The sequence below is a fragment of the Schistocerca piceifrons genome, chromosome 2 (genome assembly GCF_021461385.2).
Source record: "Schistocerca piceifrons isolate TAMUIC-IGC-003096 chromosome 2, iqSchPice1.1, whole genome shotgun sequence".
Lineage (NCBI taxonomy): Eukaryota > Metazoa > Arthropoda > Insecta > Orthoptera > Acrididae > Schistocerca > Schistocerca piceifrons.
The window spans coordinates 846,598,334-846,625,304 of record NC_060139.1 but is presented as its reverse complement, the minus strand read 5'-3'; the positions used below and the strand labels follow the sequence as shown (position 1 = coordinate 846,625,304).

Below are 26,971 nucleotides of genomic sequence, written 5' to 3'. Positions count from 1 at the left end.
GACAGCGTGGACGTGAACCGTATGTGCAGTTGACGGACTTTGAGCGAGGGCGTATAGTGGGCATGCGGGAGGCCGGGTGGACGTACCGCCGAATTGCTCAACACGTGGGACGTGAGGTCTCCACAGTACATCGATGTTGTCGCCAGTGGTCGGCGGAAGGTGCACGTGCCCGTCGACCTGGGACCGGACCGCAGCGACGCACGGATGCACGTCAAGACCGTAGGATCCTACGCAGTGCCGTAGGGGACCGCACCGCCACTTCCCAGCAAATTAGGGACACTGTTGCTCCTGGGGTATCGGCGAGGACCATTCGCAACCGTCTCCATGAAGCTGGGCTACGGTCCCGCACACCGTTAGGCCGTCTTCCGCTCACGCCCCAACATCGTGCAGCCTGCCTCCAGTGGTGTCGCGACAGGCGTGAATGGAGGAACGAATGGAGACGTGTCGTCTTCAGCGATGAGAGTCGCTTCTGCCTTGGTGCCAATGATGGTCGTATGCGTGTTTGGCGCCGTGCAGGTGAGCGCCACAATCAGGACTGCATACGACCGAGGCACACAGGGCCAACACCCGGCATCATGGTGTGGGGAGCGATCTCTTACACTGGCCGTACACCACTGGTGATCGTCGAGGGGACACTGATTAGTGCACGGTACATCCAAACCGTCATCGAACCCATCGTTCTACCATTCCTAGACCGGCAAGGTAACTTGCTGTTCCAACAGGACAATGCACGTCCGCATGTATCCCGTGCCACCCAACGTGCTCTAGAAGGTGTAAGTCAACTACCCTGGCCAGCAAGATCTCCGGATCTGTCCCCCATTGAGCATGTTTGGGACTGGATGAAGCGTCGTCTCACGCGGTCTGCACGTCCAGCACGAACGCTGGTCCAACTGAGGCGCCAGGTGGAAATGGCATGGCAAGCCGTTCCACAGGACTACATCCAGCATCTCTACGATCGTCTCCATGGGAGAATAGCAGCCTGCATTGCTGCGAAAGGTGGATGTACACTGTACTAGTGCCGACACTGTGCATGCTCTGTTGCCTGTGTCTATGTGCCTGTGGTTCTGTCAGTGTGATCATGTGATGTATCTGACCCCAGGAATGTGTCAATAAAGTTTCCCCTTCCTGGGACAATGAATTCACGGTGTTCTTATTTCAATTTCCAGGAGTGTACTACAGTCGGGCCTGCTGTTGTGGCCGAGCGGTTCTAGCGGCTTCAGTCCGGAACCGCGAGACCGCTACGGTCGCAGGTTCGAATCCTTCCTCGGCATGGATGTGTGTGACGTCCTTAGGTTAGTTAGGTTTAAGTGGTTCTAAGTTATGATGACCTCAGATGTTAAGTCTCATAGTGTTCAGAGCCATTTGAACCATTTGAACTACAGTCGGGTTACAAGTATAGTGTCGAGATCAGTGGCCTACTCAGTATACAGCCGAATGTTTTTTTTCTTCTCCACAATCGTCCTGGTCTCTGGTACACGATCACACAAAACCGTGCGAATTGTAACCTTACATCAGACAGAAGAGTTTATTAGAACCTCTGACATGTCTGCAGGACGGTTTTGTGATACTTTAGACTGTCGCTAAGGTAAACGAGGAACAGTGGCGTACCTTGCATGCAGAATATTCCGATGACGTGCAGGAAGTCGCTGTAGACTCGTCCCCCGTCCAGAGGGTTTCTGCCAGTTTCCGTATATCTTCGGTGCACCCTGAGGACGGCCCAGACGACCAGCATAAGGGTAAAGGTGCAGATGCAGAGGCGGCCATCGAAGGGGCGCCGGAAACCATCCCACTCGAACTGCTCCTTCTCCGGCTCTCGGATATACAGATGCTCCCTGCAGTTAGACATACCCACTTTCAACGGAACTTCGTAAACGCTTCTTCGTAGAAAATGTCAGTTTTGGAACAACGCAAGTTCCAGCGCAGCCAGCGTAGTAGTCAGATCTGCAGCCTCCGCCCCCATACTGGGCCCGGGTAACAATCAGTATCATACTTCAGACCTACCGGGTGATCAAAAAGTCAGTATAAATTTGAAAACTGAATAAATCACGGAATAATGTAGATAGAGAGGTACATATTGACACGCATGCTTGGAATGACATGAGGTTTTATTAGAACAAAAAAAAAAAAATACAAAAGGTCAAAAAATGTCGGACAGATGGCGCTCCATCTGATCAGAATAGCAATAATTCGCATAACAATGTAAGACAAAGCAAAGATGATGTTCTTTACAGGAAATGCTCAGTATGTCCACCATCATTCCTCAACAATAGCTGTAGTCGAGGAATGATGTTGTGAACAGCACTGTAAAGCATGTCCGGAAATATGGTGAGGCATTGGCGTCGGTTGTTGTCCTTCAGCATTGCGACTTCAGGTAACCCCAAAGCCAATAATCGCACGGACTGAGGTCTGGGGACCTGGGAGGCAAAGCACGACGAAAGTGGTGGCTGAGCACACGATCATCACCAAACGACTCGCGCAAGAGATCTTTCACGCGTCTAGCAATACTTTTTTTTCGTTCTAATAAAGCCTCATGTCATTCCAAGCATGTGTGTGAGTTTTTACCTCTCTATCTACATTATTCCGTGGTTTGTTGAGTTTTCAAATTTATACCGATTTTTCGATCACCCGGTACAATACATGTGATTTCTGAGAAAGCCAAGCCTCATTACGTGCGCGGCTTCGCCAGAATCTTGTAAAGATATGATCTTTCCATATAAATCGGTCAGACAGTTACACAACTTTTTTGCTACCGTTTTGGGAAGGGGAGAGATCTCTGCGATATAATACCACATACACAAAATATTCGTTTTTCTGCAAAATGATAAGTGAGCGTCGTTCATATTCCAGTACGGCACCCTTGATGTCAGTAATATTTCCATTTCCGAACCGCGTTATTCAGCGTGCAACTACCAACGACAAATCCCAAAGATGTATGCCGATTCACAAAATGTGCCCAAGAATGGACAACGTACTCAGTGCCGAGTAGGATGAGGAATTTTCGCTTGTCATCATTTAAGCGCGCATCTGAAATACGAATTATTACTCTGTACTTATTTGCTGAATTTATTAATTATTTATAACAAGGAGACTTCCTCTCTTCGACGAAGGAAGACCACCACGTCGTTGGTTTACGCCCTCACTGTGAGGTTCCCGCCAGAAGAGTTTTGCAACATGACAGCCGATCAGATACTTGCCACAACAACGGTTCAAAAGACAAACAAGACGTAAAGAGTGGACTGCCCTCAGGCACTTCCTCACAGATAACAACCGGCAACGTCAGCCATCCATTGACAACCACTGACGCTGCAGCGTTCTTGTAAGAACGACACATGCAGGAGCGGTATGCCAACAATCTCCAATAGGCGAGACTAACGCCATCAAATGTCTTAGAAAAGCCTAAAAAGACAATAACATAATGAACAGATGTAACAGCCGCCACCGAAACCACACCCTTAAATTGTGCCACTATAGTCAAAATTGTACGGCCAGCGAGGCAACATTGATGTTTCGTATCAGTTACGCGACCAAGCAACAAGGACAATCTGCTGTTCACAGGACGTCTAAACGTTCTGCAGTCCTTGAAGCTCGCTGGTACAGCTCTCCAAGCGCACCCATTTTTGAATGACTTACATTAATTTTATTTTAATACAAAGTAATTGTTTATTTGCTTTAGATGTGTACAAAAAATGGAAGAGCCCCTCAAGCAAAAGCAAAACACTTTCGGGAAACATAGTGAAATGGAAAGAATAAACTAGTAGTGGATTATGGCTAAGGACTGGCTCGCGGACTGGCGCGTCTTCTCAGGGAGTATATTCGTAATTCTACGTTCCACGTCAGGTTCTGTAAAAAGAGCAGTATGCCCCAACTGGAAGGGAGGGGAGGGTGGGGGGGGGGTCCGTGAAAACACTGTTCTAATAATTGGCGGATAGCTGACTGTAACGTGATAGTTTCATCAAAGAGCAATGACAGTACTGTAAAAATGCCTAATAGTAGAGCACACACTCTACAGGGTGGTCCCGAATTCATGGTACAAACTTTAATGGTAGGTGCAGGACATTGTAACAAGGATATATTGTATAGGAATGTATAGTCCCAGGTGACGCGGTGAGGCGTAAACAGGGGAAATAACGGCCGAAAGGAAAACGAAAGTTTTTTTGAAATCGTTGTTGACAAGTGTCATGTTTACAGTAAGTGTTCAAAATTGCGTCCACCATGAGCGATACATGCTTGACAGCGTCGGTGCAGCGATTGGCGTACACGTTCAAAGATGCCTGGTATTTCACGCACACCTGCAGCAGCTACAGATATGCGAGCAACGAGATCCTCATCTGAGTCAACTGGAGTCTCATAAACAAGACTCTTAAGATGTCCCCATAAAAAGTAATCGAGGCAAGAGAAATCAGGAGATCGGGGTGGCCAAGGGACTGGTCCATCACGCCCAATCCATCTAGCACCAAACGTGGCATTCAGGTAATTCCGTACAGCAGTGCTGAAGTGTGCTGGCGCTCCATCGTGCTGAAACCACATGCGGTTACGAATGGCGAGCGGAACATCTTGCAGCAGTTCTGGTAACACTTCTTGCAGAAAAATAAGATAGCTTTCGCCACAGAGTCGCGTGGGTAGTAAGTATGGCCCAATCAAAAAGTCGTTCACAATACCAGCCCACACATTAATACCGAAACGTTGTTGATACGCATGTGGACGCGTTGCATGTGGATTATCTGTTGCCCACACATGGGAATTGTGCGCATTAAAGACACCCTCGCGTGAAAATGTCGCTTCATCTGTAAATAGCACATGACCTACGAAATCCGGCTGCAACGCACATTGCTGCAACAACCACTGGCAGAAGTTCACGCGAAGAGGATAATCTGCCGGATTCAATGCTTGTACTTTTTGAAAATGGAAGGGGTGTAAGCGATTTTCATTTAACACTCTGCGTACAGTCTGATGACTCACATGTACGTCACGCGCAACAGTTCTTGTGCTTGACTCGGGTCTATCAGCCACTATGTTCAAGATGCGTTCTTCCAGTCTTGGAGTGCGTACAGCTCTTAATCGACCAGCGTCATGTCTGTTGACGTCGAACGTACCTGTTTCACAAAGTTGACGATGTAACCGTTGAAAAATTCTATGATCCGGCATTCGTCGATTAGGATACTCCGCGCGATACATTCGTAACGCAGCTCTGGCGTTACCATTTGCACGGCCGTACATGTAATGCATGTCTGCTTTTTCTGCATACGTAAAGTCACCCATCGTCTACGGCAGCACAATTGTGAATGGCGCTTGTCCCTACTGCGATACATCATGTTCATCTACTGCCCTCTACCGGCAGTGACACCAACCGATCACTCCATTTCTCTTTCCCCTGTTTACGCCTCACCGCGTCACCTGCGACTATACATTCCTATACAATAAATCCTTGTTACAATGTCCTGTACCTACCATTAAAGTTTGTACCATGAATTCGGGACCACCCTGTATAAAGATAGTAAATTGGTAGCCCTTTGATCCACGTCAGAGCATGGGCCTTCATAGATCGAAAATACGTATCGACCGGCCAGAGCAGTATTTGTAGCTCGATCGTCCGTGGCGCAGTTTGAAGACAAAAGGCGAGGATCCTCTGTAAGAGCAACCGCACGTCTTCTGAGGGTCCACACACTTGGCGATGTTCGCCCGTATCCATCAGGAGACACTACGTGCAGAGGCAGGGGCGAACCATATCGATATTTTGCAGTCCAAACTATCTTTAAAGACAGGGTTCCAGGAGCCACGCACCACCTTACCAAAATAGCCATAGCGCAAGGTGCACCATACCACGGGCCATCCGGCCCAAGTGGCCGTGCGGTTAAAGGCGCTGCAGTCTGGAACCGCAAGACCGCTACGGTCGCAGGTTCGAATCCTGCCTAGGGCATGGATGTGTGTGATGTCCTTAGGTTAGTTAGGTTTAAGTAGTTCTAAGTTCTAGGGGACTAATGACCTCAGCAGTTGAGTCCCATAGTGCTCAGAGCCATTTTTGAACCACGGGCCATCGAGCATTGGGACAGCGGCTCTCAATTACATTCCAGGTATGGTTCCTCACTGGATGATATACACTGATGAGCCAAAACGTTATGACCGCCTACTTGAAAGAATGTTGGTCAACTTCTAGAAGCAACTCAACAGTGATTTTGCGTGCCGTGGATTAGATGAGTACTCAATAGGTTTCCAGTGGTTTGTAGCACCAGATGCCTACACAGAGGTCACACACTTCCCGCAATTTACGAGCGGTTGGTTTGTGTGCGAGGACCTGGCCCCCGATAGAGTCTCCATTGGGCTTCATAGGACTCAGAAAGCTGAATTTGGTGGCCAAGACATCAACGTGAGCTCACTATCATGCTCCTCAAACCATTGCAGCATAAAATCACGGACAATTATAGTGCTGGAAGATGTGTTCGCCGTTGAGGAACACATCAAGCATAAGGGGTTACAGGCGGTCCCTAAAAGTGTTCACCACAGCTGTCATGATGCCTTCGTTCTACTACCACAGGTCCTACGGAAGCCCAGCTGAATGTCCCACACAACATAATACTGCTGCCACTGCCTCGCATCTGTGGCGTGTTTCATGTTTCCAGCAGCCGTTCGCGTGGATGACGGCGTACCTGGATACGATCTTCGACCTGGCTTGACAATAAATGTGATTCACCCGACATGGCGACACCATTCCATTGATCCGTGGTCCAATCTCGATGACCCTATGCCCACTGTATTCATAACTGACGACGTTGTTGGGTCAAAGTGAGAACACGCAGGGGCCCTCTGCTGCAGAGCACCAATTTCAACACTATGCGCTATCCCGCTTTAGAGAGCGGACAAGCCTACGATCCGTATGTTCTGTGTTGGGGTGTGGAAGTCGGGACGTCGAACTTTTCCACCTACTTGTGGTTTCGGCACGCTTCAAAAACTTTCCATGGATGCCCACGACAGTACCACGCAAGCAACACATCACCTTAGTCGTTGCCGAGATGCTCGCTCCCAGATACTGGACCACAACAATCTTGCTTTTGTCAAAGTCGCTTAAGTCAGCGGATTTCCGAATTTTTCTCGCTTATCGTCGCTAGAATGATTCCCTATTCGCAATGCTCCACTCACACCTCTCTCCCCGCATCATGTGCCTTCAGCGCCACCCGGTAGCACACAACCTCACGTTTTGAAGTGGTCCTAACGTCTTTGGCTCATCATTGTATTTCCGTCACCGTTGTTGGTGCTATGGTGCTGGGAAGTCAGCACACACACATAGCTATATTAAAGTAAACAGATTTTGATATATCAAAGAGATGGTGTGATGTGTGCAACGACAGTGGACATTAAGCAGGACGCAGGGTCGGTGCTTTAGCCAGGAGACTAGTGACATTATTGGAGCAATGCAAATACAGCTTAACCATTTTGCTACATACAGTGCTGCTGCCTTTATATGGACGTTATCAAGCCCCAAGCCACTGTCGCATGTGCGGAGAGTGTCATACCGTATCTTGAGGATACATTCAGTGCTGATGAAATAACCAAATGCAGGAAGTAGTGTTTAGCCATTACAGCCACCGTCAGAAGAATGTGGGGCAGGTGCGATATTGTCGACGTCATGTGGGTGTTGAGGAAGATGACTCGGTGGGCCATATCCAAAGCTCTTAACAGGTACCTCCTCAAATCCGTTAAGTATGCCTGTAATTAATAGCAGCTGTGTAGCGGTCATAACGGTTAACAAGAATGCCCAGTCATTTAATCACGTCCATCAACTGCAGGAACGCTGTACTGCCCTCCTAGAGGCCTCTACCAATGTTCATCGCCCCAGACTTGTACATCGTGATAGAACTGGAAAATGTGCTGGCAATGGCAGCAGTCGAAAATTTTCTTTTTCGAGAAAGACCCGTACAGCACCTGCAACATGGGGTCGTGCGTTATCCTGCTGAAATGTAGGGTTTCAAAGGGAACAGAACAGAACAGAAAGACTAGATCATATGCATATGCCCCGCAATGAAATGTGTGCCCCAGCAGCGTTATCCCTGGCAGAGATCTGCAGGTAAGTGGTTCAAGTGCAACTGAATATAAGATTATTCCGAGTGGGCAGCCTTGATTGACAGATTTTGAAATTGACAGGGGGCTGTAAGGGATCCGTGATCCCACGAACATAGATGCTAGTATCCGACGCCCAGGTCGATAGTAGACAGGAGTCGATTCTCAAGCGCTGCAGGAGGCAGTGAAACGAGTGTCGAGTGCGCAGAGTAGTACTAAAGAGAGTCGAGCTAGCAGCAGTGCTGGAGAGACAGGCAAGAATGGTGGTCGAGTGAGTTGTAAACGGTAAAATTCACCGGAGTATGACGAGTGAGCACATCCCTCTGATCGTCGTGGGGTGGACCCTCACTAATTCCGATTCGCGAGTGATATGAAACAGAAAGTGACAAGTGTCGAATTACGTGTTTCGCGTCAACCGCGTCGGCCAGCAACAACCATGGATTGCAGTGAGGATTGTTGTGAATGTTAACCATCAGCATTGCGTGTGACGAAGTACTGAAAATCAACAACCAATAAAAAGATATAACTGTGATTAGACGTGTAAGGCGAAGGTAGCAACTGCCTCAGCATTTGTGTGTTAGTAGGAAATATATATCAGTTTGTACATCGCAACCTTTGTGGTCCTTAATAATAGACAAACTTTCTATCATTTCCACTATTCAATCTCAGAACAGCCGCACTCGGTTGAAATACCCCCGAAACCAGCAGAAAAACCGATAGCCTTTCTTCCATTAAGCACACGGTCATATAATCATAATAATTAACTGTTTGGTGGCTACGATAATTTACACAAAATCCAATAGAGGAATTAAGACGAGGGTGTTTCAAGGCCCACCACACATCCAGTAACCAGAATTTTCGATGGTGCACCATGGAGAAGTCACAGGATGACACTGATAAAGGCCAGGGGGAAAGGCAAGACGGTCACCACCACTACAAGGAAATGATGGCCATCCTGTCAAAAGCATGGTCAAAGTCCACCCTAATATGGCATCTTGGAGGCGACAAGTTGCTACAGGCGCAGTCACACCCTGATAACCACTAAGCGCCCTCTGGATATTACTAGCTCCTTCCATGGGCGCTTTTTCTGTAGAAAGTACTTGCGGCAAGGTGCTCTTAGGGCGTGACACCAGAAGCCTTGCGAAGATCTTAAAGTCACTGTTGAGCAAGGTCAGCAGACAGTAATGCTCAGTCTCTTGTACCCGCTGGCTTGGTGTTTGGGATAATCACGTCTTTAACAAAGGAGAGAGTCAGCGGAACAGCAGTAGGTGTCATTAGCTCTTGATACATCTATGTCCATCTAATAATCAGAAAATCAAGAAAGGCCCAGTAGAAGTCCAAGGGGATACCATCGGAACCAGGACAATCGTTGCTTGCACCATTTGCTATGGCTTCCTCGGCGTCTGCATGAGTAATTAGCGCCGTAAGAGATTCTGCTGCAGGGCTATCGAGGGCACCCAGTATTGACTGTGACACTTCAGCCAAAGCTGTATCATCGTAACCCACCTCACGATAAAACCGTCGGTAGTAGTCAATGAACGCATACACAATTTTCTGCCCATATAGTCAAACGGCGACCATCTGGCATGTCAAGAACGTGGATCAGCGTTCACCGTCACTGTTGCCGTTCGCGAAGAATATGCTGCACAGCTGGAGGTTCAGCGCAAACCTGATCTTGACATCGTGTTCGCACCACAACACTTTCGAGATGCCACAGCGTATGTGAAATGATCTTCGCCTTGATGCAATGAACCTCTGCCTGTCAGTCAGGGGATTGTGGACTTGCCATGATTTCTCGGAGTAACGTAAAGTAATATTTTGTCATGTGGAGATACCAGAGGAACCTTTCCCTACGATACTGCAGCATCGCAAGCCGTAGTGCAAGTCTGGCGCATCCGAGGCATTACTTCAATGTGGAGTGATATCTCAGCAGTCTATCTTCGCAGGCAGTCCATGTGTCTACTATGAATCTACGACATTCTGGCTCCCGAAGGTGTGCTACATTCATTTTCCAGCGCGCACGACTTCTCCATATCTCTTGATGGCGGAGGGAGTCAGTGCATATGTACGCACTATAATCGGGATAGGCCATGTTTCTGCGTCCATCGGCGATGATGTGAGATCAGGGGAACCATAAATGCGATCGAGGTGACTCGCAGAGTGACTGGTGACGTATGTATATCCTGGACAGTCGTCCTGCACTCTTTCCCAAGTATCTAGATGACGTAGTTCTTGCTCCAATAGACGGAGGACGCGTGGGTGCTGATTTTTCAGATGAAGCACGCTGTTGAAGTTCCCACCATGGAGACAGTTGTTACAGGGTCCCAGGAAGTGTGGCGCGATCTCTTTCGAATAAAAATGCAAGCAGTCGCTGCTCTTGATCATGTCGGAGGGGGCATATGTTAACAGTCCGAGTACCTTGACCCTCCGGCCAACGGCAAATACGTTCTCGTCGATCTCCATGCCATCTCGCACCAGTATGGCCATACTGCTACCGGTATTATCATCAGGTGTAATGTACAATGCATAACTGCAGAAGTCTGGAAAGGTCTCCAAACAAACTTCTCGCATGAGTCTAATGTCCACGTCTGACATTCGTAGCATACGGTGAAGCAATTGAAGCCTCACTTTCGAATCGATGGTGCTGAGTTTGATGGAACAATCTCGTAGATTTGCTGCAGGTTTGCAGGTGTATGGACACTCACTCCAACAGATGTATGCGGTGGTTCGACATCTTCTTCATTGCCCATGCGCCTACCTGTCTAAACTTCACCAGATAGTTGATAATCATCAGCCACCGAGGCCTCGGGCAGCGTCACAACTTCAGTCGCAGGATATTCGTCGTCATCATGTGCCCGCACAGATAGGCAGGGAAGGGCATCGGCCTTTAGCATCTCCAATGAGTTCGGCTTTGGCGCTGCATATGAAGGGGAGCGTTTTTCACCCTGGAGATCATTTTCAGATTGTGCCACTTTTGACAAGGGCGTATCCAGTATATGGGCACAGGCTACGTGTTTTCATGGCTTCGATCAGCACATTATAGTCTGGGTGAACTGAAGCATTATCTGCCTGTGACTGTGTCACGTGATCATCAGACTGTGTCCTCCGCCTCCTCCTGAACTTCTTTGACGACTGTTGTTTACCTGACTGGACTTCCATGATGGACGATGGCAAACAGTCTCCACCGTCTGGCCAAACGCTGCAACTAGAGGATACACAGGGCGATGCCGTGATGATGTTACAAACTTTCAGGAATGATGGAGACACGTAAATGCATCAATTTGATGTAAGGTACCCTGGTCCGGAAACAACCGAGTCGGAGGTTGTAAGCGCAAATAAGTGTGGTACCTCCGACAGTGGACCACTTCTATTGCAGAAATGGTTCAAATGGCTCTGAGCACTATGGGACTTAACATCTGAGGTCAACAGTCCCCTAGAACTCAGAACTACTTTAACCTAACTAACCTAAGGACACCACACACATCCATGCCCGAGGCAGTATTTGAACCTGCGACCGTAACGGTCGCGCGGTTGCAGACTCAAGCGCATAGAGCCACTCGGTCACATCGGCCGGCTTCTATTGCAGACTCCCTGGTTCCCATATTTTGGGAGGAAGTAGTATGGACCAAAACAAGAAAGAAATACCCAATAAACATGGTCTCTAAAAGGCATACCTTAAGAACTGTGACCACTTGGGCATCTTTGCTACCGTAAAACACATCTCTTCTACTGTAATATCATCATGGAATCAGCCTGTATATGTTGTTACTTATTGTTACTGCCGTTCGTCAGATGGTTACGTGGCAATGCAGTATACGTTCCACTGCGGTGCATTATTTTGAGTGCAGTTTGGCTTCTGTAAAATGCCTTATTCTATCCAGGATAGGCTAGCACATAGTTGAGGCATATGTTAGTGCTTAGTTATTTAGAAAAATGTCAAGCTCTTGTAGGAATATTTCCGAATGCCAGCAAAGAGTAGCATAACGATTTAGTGAACAAATTGCCTTCAACAGGGTCAAGTTCAACCACAAGAAAAAATAGGTAACCATTCATTAGGATCCAACAGCTGACGGAAAGAATGGACATCTTCTACTCCACAGGGCATCCTTAAAGTTGAAGATCCAACAGTAAGGCTCAATGGTTTCAGCTTGCCAAGATAACTTGGAGCAGGCTTAACCGTTCCAGATGTGGTGTGGGAAGAAGTGCTTCGATTCTTCATAAATGGGGTTGGGTGGACACCCCATACTGTGACTGTGCTGACGTTCCACAAACAATGGTGCATATAGCAGTGGATTGCCCCCTCCGTGCCTTCCCTGGAAATCCAGTGGATTTGAACCCGGTTACTTCCGAAGTGGTGGATTGGATCAATGGCTTAAAGATCCAAACTGTATTTTAATGTGTCTGTGGTACTGTATTTTATGTGTTATTGTGATTTTATGTATCGTACTCTAAATAAATAAACAGACCATTGCCGATATTGAAGCAAGAATTACAGCGAATCGAAAAAAATCAATAAGGAAGTTCTCCCAGTAATCTGGTGTTAAATACACATCTTGTCGTAGAATTCGTCATGAATTAGAATTGAAAATACTGCGCATTACAATCGTGCAACAACTGAAAGAGACAGATAAAACGAAAACGAATTGATTGTTGCAATTCGCTTCTCGAAAGCAGTATTGGTGGGCAGACAGACCTGATATCGTAATTCATATCAGATGACACGAGGTTTCATTTTTCCGGCCATCTTAATTAGGAGAACAGTAGGTATTGGATGGTGAGGAATCTTCAATGATATTTGAGCATCCGCTTCGCGATGAGAAAACTGGTGTCTGATGTGTCGTTTCCGGTAATCGTAAAGTGGGACCATTGGTATCTGGCCGGACCGTCAATACAGAAATTTGCTTTACAGCTTAGAAAAGCTCTGTGCACAATTAACCGATAACGAACAGGAATACGGCTTCTCCAAACAAGACTCATCACCGTGTCAGGAACTAAAAGTTCCACTGCATCGCCCTCACGCAGATTTCACCATTGAGCGAGTTTTCAGCATTGGGCTGTGGCATCCACTTTCCCCAGATATACACTACTGGCCATTAAAATTGCTACACCACGAAGATGATGTGCTACAGACGCGAAATTTAACTGACAGGAAAAAGATGCTGTGGAATACAAATGATCAGCTTTTCAAAGCATTCATACAAGGTTGGCGCCGGTGGCGACACCTACAACGTGCTGACATGAGGAAAGTTTCCAACTTATTTCTCATACACAAACAGCAGTTGACCGGCGTTGGCTGGTGAAACGTTGTTGTGCTGCCTCGTGTAAGGAGGAAAAGTGCGTACCATCACGTTTCGGACTTTGATAAAGGTCGGATTGTAGCCTATCGTGATTGCGATTTGTCGTATCGCGACATTGCTGCTCGCGTAGGTCGAGATCCAATGACTGTTAGCAGAATATGGAATCGGCAGGTTCAGTAGGGTAATACGGAACGCCGTGCTGGATCCCAACGGCCTCGTATCACTAGCAGTCGAGATGACAGGCATCTTATCCGCATGGCTGTAACGGATCGTGTAGCCACGTCTCGATCCCCGAGTCAACAGATGGGGACGTTTGAAAGACAACAACCATGCGCACGAACAGTTCGACAACGTTTGCAGCAGATGGACTATCAGCGGAGCGCCTGCGACGGTGTACTCAACGACGAACCTGGGTGCACGAATGGCAAAATGTCATTTTTTCGTATGAATCCAGGTTCTGTTTGCAGCATCATGATGGTCGCATCCGTGTTTTGTGACATCGCGGTGAACGCACATTGGAAGCGTGTATTCGTCATCGCCATACTGACGTATCACCCGGCGTATGGTATGGTATGGGGTACCATTGGTTACACATCTTGGTCACCTCTTGTTCGTATTGACGGGACTTTGAACAGTGGACGTTACATTCCAGATGTGTTACGACCCGAGGCAAATGGCTCTAAGCACTATGCAACTTAACTTCTGCGGTCATCAGTCGCCTAGAACTTAGAACTAATTAAACTTAACTAACCTAAGGACATCACACACATCCATGCCTGAGGCAGGATTCGAACCTGCGACCGTAGCGGTCGCTCGGTTCCAGACTGTAGCGCCTAGAACCGCACAGCCAATCCGGCCGGCCTCTACCCTTCATTCGATCCCTTTGAAACCCTACATTTCAGCAGGATAACGCACGACCCCATGTTGCAGGTGCTGTACGGGCCTTTCTCGAAAAAGAAAATTTTCGACTGCTGCCATTGCCAGCACATTTTCCAGTTCTATCACCAACTGAAAACGTCTGGTCAATGGTGGCCAGGCAACTGGCTCGTCACAATACGCCAGTCACTACTCTTGATGAGCTGTGGTATCGTGTTGAAGCTGCATGAGCAGCTGTACCTGTACACTCCATCCAAGGTCTGTTTGACTCAATGCCCAGGCGTATCAAGGCCGTTATTACTACCAGGTGGTTGTTCTGGGTACTGATTTCTTAGGTTCTATGCACACAAATTGCTTGAAAATGTAATCACATATCAGTTCTAGTATAATATATTTGTCCATTGAATACCCGTTTATCATCCGCATTTCTTCTTGGTGTAGAAATTTTAATGGACAGTAGTGTATCTACTTGCCATTTTTTCCTTTTGGCACTACGGAAAGGAGAGACTTTATGCGTCTATTACCGATAATGTTGAAGAACTGAAGATGAGCATGCTACGAGGAATCAACTAAACTTACAGCAACGTTTTGCATCAGGCAACTGGTGTGTCAGACAGTTAGGTGATCATAATGAACATCATTTGTAGCAATAATGTTAATAAATGCAACATCTAAATGACGTATCATACATGAAATTTCATTGGAACATAACATGCTGATCCTGCAGCGGTAATGGGTTCGGAATTTTTGTTGCTCCAGGAGGTATGTTCTTATCACTGGGCTGAGTGTGTAGGTCAGATTTAACTAACTGGTTGCATTTCGGATGTACGGTTCATTATTGTGAGAACTGTCGCAGAATGTTTCAGCAGTATGTTTCTGTAGTTGCTTAATCGGCAGACTCACCTTGTGAAGAAGAACGGCACTGAGAAGTCGATCACTTCATGGCGCGACGGGGTGACCATCATGGTGGATAGGCCGACATCCAACTCACCGCTCGCCACACGACCCACGATACCATTCCACGTGCCGTTGACGGAGCGGGACCCATATAACGAGGTCTTCTGGAGACGGTACCTGCACACGAGAAATCTGCTTCTGGTCATGGAAAATCAGTAAGGGTTTTAAAATATATGTCAACATTTCATTTCTATCGTTATAAATAAAAGAAGGATCAGATTTCACAGGTTTTGGGAGGCAGCTAGACAAGTGCTTCTGTCCTTCTTCCTCTTCTGCATCTGATCAGTCATGTGCAAGCAACTCTTTCTTGTTCTGCTGTTACTTCGTGATTTACTGTACTCATTATGTTAGTGATCCAGTCATTTTCCCCTAAATTTTGCTCTACTAACGTGTCAGTTTCAGAATACTTTTCAGATCAATTGTGGACGATACGTAAGGGACTGATGTGGCTACCGATCCACCATTGGCGATATTTTTATTGACTTATTTAGAATCCATTCTACAGCTGAATCTTCATCTTTAGTGAGGAAGTTCGAACACGTATCACGATTATCACAGCAATGAACGATTATCATGTCGGGATTTGTTATTCCCATTAACCATATTCTAAATGATGACGGAGCACATCAGGAACTTACATGTTTCCGAACAGCGACCTGGAACAGTCACTAGAGGAAATGTAGAACTTTTATATGGAGATCGATCAGAAGAAGATAATATTTTATTTAATTGTAAGGTAACGTACACTGGTGACCGCACCTCTACATTTATTCTCAAACTCGTATTGTATAACTCATGATTGTTTATCTTTGTTGCGTGATTGAGCGACTGTATGGAATAAATAACACAAATGTGGAGGACACAATAACATTAAAACGAAGTTATTAAGGAAGGGGTAATTTAAATAGCAAGAAACAAATCACAAAAGAAAATCTTAAATTGGTGAAGTCTGAAGAGCCGCCCGCTGTGGCCGAGCGGCTCTAAGCGCTTCAGTCTGGAATCGCGCTACTGCTATGGTCGCAGGTTCGAAGCCTGCCTCGGGTATGGATGTGTATGATGTCCTTAGGTTAGTTAGGTTTAAGTAGTTCTAAGTCTTAGGGGACTGATGACCTCAGATGTTAGGTCCCATATTGCTTGGAGCCATTTGAACCATTTTTTGAAGTCTGAAGACAGCAAAAGGTATGATAAATTGACTGATTGCGATTTTCTGCTTGAGTGCAATGAGTGCTAGGTTGATTTCTCTCGCTTATTTATTTATTGAGATAGTTGCATATCTTCTCTACAGTACAGTACGATTCATAAAAGCGAATCCAGCAATACGTAGTGTAGTTAGCCTAAGATCGTTTTGTGATAGCAGAAGAGCCAACACCGTGTTACGAGTGGAGGCCGAAATGCACGCGTTTTAGCTCAAGCAGGCTGGCGTGAGGAGGGAAGAACTATACTGACGTGAGGTCTGGAACACGACAAGGAATGAGAATTCAAAAAGCGGACGTAATTAGTTTCATACTTAACTTCAATCCATTAATGATGAACGTCGCTCTTGAAGGTACATGATTCACAATATTATCTGTTCAGAATACATTCTTGAAGTAATTATAGTAACTGAATATGGCGCCTTGCTAGGTCGTAGCAAATGACGTAGCTGAAGGTTATGCTAAACTGTTGTCTCTGCAAATGAGAGCGTATGTAGACAGTGAACCATCGCTAGCAAAGTCGGCAGTACAACTGGGCGAGTGCTAGGGAGTCTCTCTAGACTAGACCTGACGTGTGGCGGCGCTCGGTCTGCAATCACTGATAGTGGCGACACTCGGGTCCGACGTATACTAACGGACCGCGGCCGATTTAAAGGCTACCACCTAGCAAATGTGGTGTCTAGCGGTGACACCACAGATCGTAATGGCCCACAGTAATTATTAACATTAGTGTTGTAATTAGCGAACGTCAGCATTAACGTCTACTGTACTTGCTTACCAACATTTACTTGCAAATTATTCAGTTCATAATATTATGGTAAACATTGGTAAAAAGGCAAACATGGTTAGTGGAAATCACAACAATATAGTTCCGAGTGAAGAAGGTTATGAACGTGTAACAGATACCGAGATGGAAGATGTTAATGCTGCCATACCAGAAAACATTACACAACCCGAAAACATTTCAATCTCATGTGATATTCATATGGAGCCACAACCAAATACTAGTGACAATCAAACAGTGGGAGCAAGCGTACGATCCTCAGTCGACCTTGTGAAGTTAACCTTGTAAGTTAACAACACAACTCTCTAACTTAACAGCTTCTGTATGTAACCTACGGATACAGTACGATGGAATTTCGAAAAAAAAAGTAAATCACTTAGCACAGGAAAATGACAGTCTACAGAAACAACAGCACGCATTGACTAGTAATGTGTACACTTTATGTGATGTTACTTTTTCAAGTAACGTAGATAAGCTTAATTAGAAAAAAACCACCGTTAGTGATACAGTTCAAGCTTTACAATCAAAAGTTAAACATTTTAATACCGACCAAGTTACAATTTGACGAGCAGGTGGATACATTTAGTAGCAACTTTCAAAATGGATATATGAGAAAGACAGTGAAGAACCACCCCGCGCAGCTGAGCGGTCGATGAATGAGTGTCTTACCAGTAATGAAATCTTAAAGCAAGAACAGTCAACTGTACTTAAACAACGTCAGCAAACTCTAGACCAAGACTTGCCGCAGTGGCAATAGAATGTGCCTTTGAAACTGTAGTGTCTGCAATATGAATTAATGCAAGTGAGAGAGAACACAGTACATTCATCACTTACGGCTGCGCCGACGCCAGAAAATGATAATCATATAGAAGCTCCACGCAGTTGCGGGAATGGGAGTAGTTATGTTACTCAGAACCCTGCGCATGATCTGATGTACAACACGGGGGCAGTAACAAATCTATCTACAGCATTACTAGATGAAAGTCTACTTAAGAACCGCCAGTTCCAAATATTCAGGGGAAGAAAACAGTACGCCCCATCGTTTTTCTCAAATCTGCTTTACCTAGAACTTGGACCGACAGACAAAAGATGACCTACACAGTAGGTTAATTAAAGGTGAAACTTCCATGTGGGCATCTGAGACATCAAAGACCTGCATTGATTATGAGCAATTATTAAACAAGTGTCGGTCTCGAACTACGACAACAATAATTAAAACAACAATAACAACGGTAACAACCTGTCTTGTAACAGTAATACAATAACACAGTGCTAGCAAAGTAGTAAACAGTCTGTAGTAACCAAAACCAACTGCGGGAACGCCTTGGGCTGCGGATCGGAGCCGCCAGGCGGGGAAGCCGCCGGCGGTGGAGCACGCACCACCGGGTGCGAACACGACCGACTATGACCGACACAACAAGGAAGAGATAAACAACGGAGGCTTGTGGAAACAACAACACAAAACACGAACAGTAAATCCACACGGAACCAGAGCCAGGCAAATGTTAACAACGAGGAACGACCAGAACGCAGTACCGCCGAGATAGAAACGAAACCCAGAGCGAGTAGCAGACTGACGGGACTGGTTTTTTTCTTCTTTCTTTATTGTTATTTTCAACGCCTTGCACAAAGGCGGGCTGTTAGCAGCATAATACGCTGCTCTTCAGCCGAGAGTGATACAATATAAGACATAATGGAAGTACAGACGATACAAGACAAATGGTGGGTAAAAAACTGTAGACACTGAAAAACAATATACTCGAAGCCGTTCACGCTAGACAAGAAAAAACCACTAAACCCTGCGGACACGGCGCACAAGACACGGACGACTGCGACGGCACAGGTGAACAGTGGTGGCGTGATGGTTAATGAACGCTAAACACCAAACGAAGGCACACACACTAAACACTGATGGTAATGATCTCCGGCGCGCGAATGTCCACTGAGCGTGTACGAATCCGGGGACCTGCCAAGAGAGGAGGAGGGGAGTGGGAGAGGGAGAGGGGAGGGCAGAGATGCCACAGGCAGAGGAGATAGGGGAAGGGAGGAAGGGGGGAGGGAAGCCTGGGGAAAGAGGCGTGGAGGAAGGGGGGATGGGGGAAAAACGAGAGAGATGGGAGGGAGGGTGCCCAAAGGAAAAGACACAGGAAAATGGAAGGGAGGATCAAAGTTGATAGGAGGGGTAGATGGAGGGAAGGAGGACATCATCAGGAAGGGGGAGCTGGCGGAAGCCACCTTGGGAGAGGGTAAGGAGGATGGAGAGATGGAGATCGGGTGAAACATGGGAATACAGGGGCGGCAGCTGGCAGGGACGGGATAGGATGGGTGAGACAAGCGGGTGAGGAGGATCGATATTACAGGAGGTGTAGAGGATCCGTATCCATTCGAGGAAAAGGAGGAGGTGGGGGAACGGAATTAGGTCGTACAGGATCCGCATGGGGGAGGGGAGATGGATGCGATAGGCGAGGCGGAGAGCATGGCGTTCAAGGATCTGAAGGGATTTGTAAAAGGTAGGGGGGGGCAGAGATCCAGGCAGGATGGGCATAACAGAGAATAGGGCGGATGAGGGATTTATAGGTGTGGAGGGTGGAGGAAGGAGCTTGAGGAGATGGAGTCGGAGCATGCCTTGGCTTGGATTGTCTCGAGATGGGGGGTCCAGGAGAGGCGAGGGTCGAGGGTGACGCCAAGTTACTTAAGGGTGGGGGTGAGGACGATAGGACGGCCATAGATGGTGAGACAGAAATCAAGGAGGCGGAAGGAAGGGGTGGTTTTGCCTACAATGATCGCCTGGGTTTTGGAGGGATTGACCTTGAGCAACCACTGGTTGCACCAGCGGTGAACCAGTCAAGATGCGATTGGAGAAGGTGTTGGGAACACTGCAAAGTGGGGGCGAGGGCAAGGAAGGCGGCGTCGTCGGCAAACTGGAGAAGATGGACGGGGGGGGGGGGGGGGGTGACGGCGGCGGCATGTCTGCCGTTTACAAAACGTACAGAATGGGAGAGAGGACAGAGCCTTGGCGCACACCGGTGGAGGGAAAAAAGGTATAGGAATCCATGTTATGGATGGTGACGGAGGAAGGACGGTGGGAGAGAAAGGAGCCGATCAGACGGACGTAGTTAATGGGAAGGGCGAAGGTTTCGAGCTTGAAGAGGAGACCGGAATGCCATACACGGTCATAGGCACGTTCGAGGTCCAGCGAGAGGAAGATAGCGGAGCGACGGGAATTAAGCTGTTCAGAAAGGAGATGAGTGAGGTGGAGAAGATGGTCATCAGAAGAGCAGGACGGCTGAAAGCCACACTGGGTAACAGGAAGGAGGCGGTGCTGGTGGAGATGCTGGTGGATGCGTCGGGTGAGGATGGATTCCAGGAACTTGCTGAAGACCAAGGTAAGGCTGATGGGACGGTAGGAGGAGACGGCGGGCGGCGGTTTACCGGGTTTAAGCAACGTCAGGATACGGGAGGTTTTCCACAGGTCAGGGTATCAGCCAGTGGTCAGGACTACATTGTAGAGCCTGGCCAGGGTGGAGAGGAAAGAGACAGGAGCTTCACGAAGGTGGTGGTAGGTGACATGATCGTGACCAGGAGCAGTGTTGCGCTTTGTGCGGAGTGTAGTAATGAGATCCTGTGTAGTGATAGGGGCATTGAGTTCCGTGTGTGCAATGTTGTCCAGGTACTGGAAACCAGGTGCGAGGGGAGGGACAGAGGTGTCAGTTCGATCGCGGACATCCGGGAAGAGGGAGTAATCGAACTGGGGATCATCGGGGATGGAAAAGACATCGGAAAGGTAGGAGGCAAAGTGATTGGCCTTACTAAGGGTGTCAGGGAAGGGGTGATCATCATGTAGAAGAGGATAGTAGGGGGAGGGTTTTGTGACAATGCAGCTTGGAAATGGAGTAATGGTATTCACACTTCATGTAATAAATCACAGAATCAGATAGTTTGATCGGGGTAGAGTTTCTGGATGACAAGGACGTAATTATTGAGATCTCATCAGGAAAATGTTATTTAATGCATGGCGGAGAGATAACTGAAGTAGTTCTGAACAGGCAAAAACTAAACAATTCTAAATACTACCAGGGTCGTAAAACGCAACTGTTAGGTTATGATGACAGTTATACTGATTGCCCACCCGTAGCTAGTGAAGGAGTAGCACATTTGAAAGTACTCGTCAGCAATAAGATTAAAGAATTTACTGGAACTGATAATGAGCAACAAGGTAAATTATATAAACCGTTACTACAATATACACAAGTTTTTACACGGAAGCCAGTTATAATCAAGACTCAAAAGTGTAACACGGAAGTTCACCCCCATGACGTTTTCTGTTGCAAGACGTATAAAATCCCATGGACTAAACGAAGTGCAGAGTGGGATGAGATTAAACATGTGTTTGCCTGAAAATTAATTGAACCACCAAAGTCACCGTACTGCAGCCCAGTTCTTTCTGTGAACAAAACTAATGGAAGCATTCGGCTCGTGCTAGACGTGCGTGCGATAATCGAAATCAATCTACTTCTACATACTAGGCCAGAGAACTTGGAAGAACAATTGCAGAAATTTCTAGGCGTCAAATGCCTCACCTGCATAGATTAAAAAAGTTTTTATGGGAAAGTAAAATTAACACCTGAATCCAGGAAGTACAGTGCTTTTATCTTTGCAGATAGAAGCTACCAATTTTGTGCTTCACCATTTGGATGAAATTTTAGTTCTTGAGTATTTATTACCGACCTTCTCCCTGTGTTGGGTCCAGGGCCACTCGGGAATGTCACATTGTTTGTTGATGACAGTTGAATAGCTACACGTACCTGGGAAGAACATTTGCACTTTTTGGGAAAGACTTTAGAAAAATCTGTGCAGGCAGAAGTTACGACAAATTCGCAAAAATATAAAAGCGCTAGAGAAGAAATTAAGCTCTAGCTACATATTATCACATCACGAAGCATACTTCCAGATCCAGATAAGATTAGTGCAATTAAAAATTTTCCTTTTCCACAACTAAAGATACAATTGAAAGCTTTCTTAGATTTGCGTTCATTCTTTCGTAGATTCGTTCTTGATCAGTTGTTAAATAGTCCCACTGTACTTAACCGCTTAAGGAAACCGCTTTATGCTTATGAACTCCTGAAGTACAAATGATTTCAGTGCAATTAAAGAAGCACTAATAAGCTCAGACATCTTATGCCATCCAGCTATGGATAAAGACTTGTATAGCCAGTGAAGCCTCATGCACAGGTTTCGATTCGTGTCTGTTCAAGAATATAAAAAAATTGGAAAAACAAGAAGTAAGCCAGCAGATCCTTAACTGAATGTGAACATACGTATTCAACCACAGAAAAGGAAGCACTTGAATCGTGTGGTCGCTTATGAAATTTAGTTTTTAAATACATGGTAGAAACATAAAAGTCTACACTGACCACCAGGCTACAAGTTTCCTTTGTTGCAAACTTTTACACAGACGTTTAGCACGATGGGCGTGATTTTTACGAGAACACTCTTTTAAGCAATCCGCTTCTCAGGTAAACAGAATATTATAACCGACTCCTGAGTACTGCAAGAATTAACCGAGGACACTGAAACAATAGAACAGATATCTGACTACCGAATCCTACTTACGCAAGATAAATATTAAATGTTATTGTTATAATAGTATGTGCAAAAATATGAAGAACTTACAAGAAAATGAGTACAATTACAACACAATGACACTACCCCCTTAATCTACATCTACATCTGCACTTATACTCCGCAAGCCACCCAACGGTGTGTGGCGGAGGGCACTCTACGTGCCACTGTCATTACCTCCCTTTCCCGTTCCAGTCGGGTATGGTTCGCGGGAAGAACGACTGCCGGAAAGCCTCCGTGCGCGCTCGAATATCTCTAATTTTACATTCGCGAACCCCTCGGGAGGTATAAGTAGCGAGAAGCAATATATTCGATACTTCATCCAGAAACGAACCCTCTCGAAACCTGGACAGCAAGCTACACCGCGATGCAGAGCGCCTCTCTTGCAGAGTCTGCCACTTGAGTTCGCTAAACATCTCCGTAATGCTATCACGCTTACCAAATAACCCTGTGACGAAACGCGCCGCTCTTCTTTGTATCTTCTCTTTCAACCCGACCTGGTACGGATCCCACACTGATGAGCAATACTCAAGTATAGGTCGAACGAGTGTTTTGTAAGCCACCTCCTTTGTGAGATGGACTCCATTTTCTAAGGACTCTCCCAATGAATCTCAACCTGGCATCCGCCTTACCAACACTTAATTTTATATGATCATTCCACTTCAAATCGTTCCGTACGCATACTCCCAGATATTTTACAGAAGTAACTGCTACCAGTGTTTGTTCTGCTATCATATAATCATACAATAAAGGATCCTTCTTTCTATGTATTCGCAATACATTACATTTGTCTTTGTTAAGGGTCAGTTGCCACTCCCTGCACCAAGTGCCTATCCGCTGCAGATCTTCCTGCATTTCGCTGCAATTTTCTAATGCTACAACTTCTCTGTATACTACAGCATCATCCGCGAAAAGCCGCATGGAACTTCCGACACTGTCTGCTAGGTCATTTATATATATTGTGAAAAGTAATGGTCCCATAACACTCCCCTGTGGCACGCCAGAAGATACTTTAACGTCTGTAGACGTCTCTCCATTGAGAACAACATGCTGTGTTCTGTTTTCTAAAAACTCTTCAATCCAGCCACACAGCTGGTCTGATATTCCGTAGGCTCTTACTTTCTTTATCAGGCGACAGTACGCAACTGTATCGAACGCCTTCCGGAAGTCAAGGAAAGTGGCATCTACCTGGAAGCCTGTATCTAATATTTTCTGTGTCTCATGAACAAATAAAGCGAGTTGGGTCTCACACGACCGCTGTTTCCGGAATCCATGTTGATTCCTACAGAGTAGATTCTGGGTTTCCAGAAACGACATGATAAGCGAGCAAAAAACATGTTCTAAAATTCTACAACAGATCGATGTCAGAGATATAGGCCTATAGTTTTGCGCATCTGCAAAACCACCCTTCTTGAAAACTGGAACTACCTGTGCTCTTTTCCAATCATTTGGAACTTTCTATTCCACTAGAGACTTGCGGTAAACGGCTGTTAGAAGGGGGCAAGTTCATCCGCGTACTCTGTGCAGAATCGAATTGGTATCCCGTCAGGTCCAGTGGACTTTCTTCTCAAGAGTGATTTCAGTTGCTTTTCTATTCCTTGGACAATTAATTCGATGTCAGCCATTTTTTCGTTCGTGCGAGAATTTAGAGAAGGAACTGCAGTGCGGCCTTCCTCTGTGAAACAGCTTTGGGGAAAGGTGTTTAGTATTTCAGCTTTACGCGTGTCATCCTCTGTTTCAATGCCATTATCATTCCAGAGTATCTGGATATGCTGTTTCGATCCACTTACTGATTTAACGTAAGACCAGAACTTCCTAGGATTTTCTGTCAAGTCGGTACATAAAATCTTACTTTCGAATTCACTGAACGCTTCACGCATAGCCCTCCTTACGCTAACTTTGGCATCGTTTAGCTTCTGTACTTCTGAGAGATTTTGGCTGCGTTTAAATTTGCAGTTAAGCTCTCTTTGCTTTCGCAGTAGTTACCTAACTTTGTTGCTGAACCACGGTGGGTTTTTGCCGTCCCTCACAGTTTTACTCGGCATGTACCTGTCTAAAACGCATTTTACGGTTGCCTTGAACTTTTTCCATAAACACTCAACATTGTCGGTGTCGGGAGAGAAATTTTCGTTTTGATTTGTTAGGTAGTCTGAAATCTGCCTCCTATTTCTCTTGCTAAACAGATAAACCTTCCTCTCTTTTTTTATATTCCTATTTACTTCGATATTCAGGGATGCTGCTACGGCCTTATGATCACTGATTCCCTGTTCTACGCTTACAGAGTCGGAACGTTCAGGTCTGTTTGTTATCAGTAGGTTCTCTGTTTAATTGCTCGAGGTAATTTTCGGATAGTGCACTCAGTATAATGTCACTCGATGCTCTGTCCCTACCACCCGTCCTAAACATCTGAGTGTTCCAGTCTGTATCTGATAAATTGAAATCTCCACCTAAGACTATAACATGCTGAGCAAATTTATGTTAAATGTATTCCAGATTTTCTCTCAGTTATCTGCCACTAATGCTACTGAGTCGGGAGGTCGGTAAAAGGAGCTAATTATTAACCTAGCTCGGTTGTTGAGTATAACCTCCACCCACAATAATTCACAGGAACTATCCATTTCTATTTCACTACAGGATAGACTACTACTAACAGCGACAAACACGCCACCACCGGCTGCATGCAATACATCCTTTCTGAACACCATCTGTGCCTTTGTAAAAATTTCGGCAGAATTTATCTCTGGCTTCATCCAGATTTCTGTATCTATAACGATTTCAGTTTCGGTGCTTTCTATCAGCGCTTGAAGTTCTGGTACTTTACCAACGCAGATTCGACAGTTTACAATTACAATACCGATTGCTGCTTGGTCCCCGCATGTCCTGATTTTGCTCCACACCCTTTGAGGCTGTTGCCCATTCTGTACTTCCCCGAGGCCATCTAACCTAAAAAACCGCCCAGTCCACGCCAAACAACCCCTGCTACCCGTGTAGTGGACTCCGAAACCCCACCTCCCTATGGCGCAAGTCGAGATATTTCCAGCCCACATGGTCGCAGAACCGTCTCAGCCTCTGATCCAGACCCTCCACTCGGCTCTGTACCAAAGGTCCTGTGGACAATGCTGGAGATGGTGTGCTCTGCTTTCATACCATTAGCGAGACTGGCAGTCTTCACCAAATCAGATAGCCGCCGGAAGCCAGAGAGGATTTCCTCTGATCCATAGCACACACATCATTGGTGCCGACATGAGCGACCACCTGCAGACAGGTGCCCCCTATACCCTTCATGGCATCTGGAAGGACCCTTTCCACATCTGGAGTGACTCCCCTCGGTATGCACACGGAGTGCACATTGGTTTTCTACCTCTCCCTTGTACCCATCTCCCTAGGGGGCCCCATTACGCGCCTGACGTTGGAGCTCCCAGCTACCAGTAGGCCCACCCTCTGTGACCGCCCGTATCTTGCGGACTGAGGGGCAACCTCTGGAGCAGGACAAGCAGCCATGTCTGGCCGAAGATCAGTATCAGCCGGAGACAGAGCCTGAAACCGGTTCGTCAGACAAACAGGAGAGCCCTTCCATTCAGCCATCCAGAATGTCTTTCGGCCCCTGCCACACCTCAAGACGACCTCCCACTCTGCCATACATGAGGGGTCAGCCTCAATGTGGGCAACATCCCGGGCAGCCACAGCCATAGTCCGATCGGGGATGCGTGGGACGAGCTGGCCGTCCCCGACAAACCCCTGTCCAGACCCCCACAGTGATGCCCATTGGCAACAGCCTCAAGCTGTGTGACCGAAGCCAACACTGCCTGAAGGTGGGAGCGAAGGGATGCCAACTCAGCTCGCATCCGAACACAGCAGTTGCAGTCCCTATCCATGCTAAATACTGTTGTGAAAAGAATGTCTGAACTATCTACAGAGAGCACAAATAATTCGACACAAAATTTAAACGGTTATTAAAATACAAGACTGCCTTGTAAATGCAGTAATGCTGCTACTTGCGCACTAGTGACACACTGTTCGGCAGCAGAACTACACTATGTATAACGATGTTTTATCCTAAAGGAGACACCATAACACTGAGGTCTGGCTCTTGTGCATAGCTGCAGACAGTAATGACACACTCATTTGGTACACACATCATGTTCGAGGGCATTTTGGAACAGAGAAATGTGTGCAAAAGTTAATCTCTT

General features: G+C 46.5%; 1 protein-coding gene across 1 annotated transcript in view; it reads right to left on the bottom strand.

The window, feature by feature from the left end:
- Nucleotides 1-26,971, bottom strand: part of LOC124775923 (glutamate receptor ionotropic, kainate glr-3-like) — a 144,783-nt gene that overhangs the window by 46,871 nt on the left and 70,941 nt on the right. Inside the window, exons 5-6 of the mRNA XM_047250768.1 lie at nucleotides 15,129-15,299; nucleotides 1,609-1,832 (exon numbers count right to left, since the gene is read on the bottom strand). Coding sequence (XP_047106724.1) covers nucleotides 1,609-1,832; nucleotides 15,129-15,299 — 395 coding nt within the window. The remainder of the gene's footprint in view (nucleotides 1-1,608; nucleotides 1,833-15,128; nucleotides 15,300-26,971) is intronic.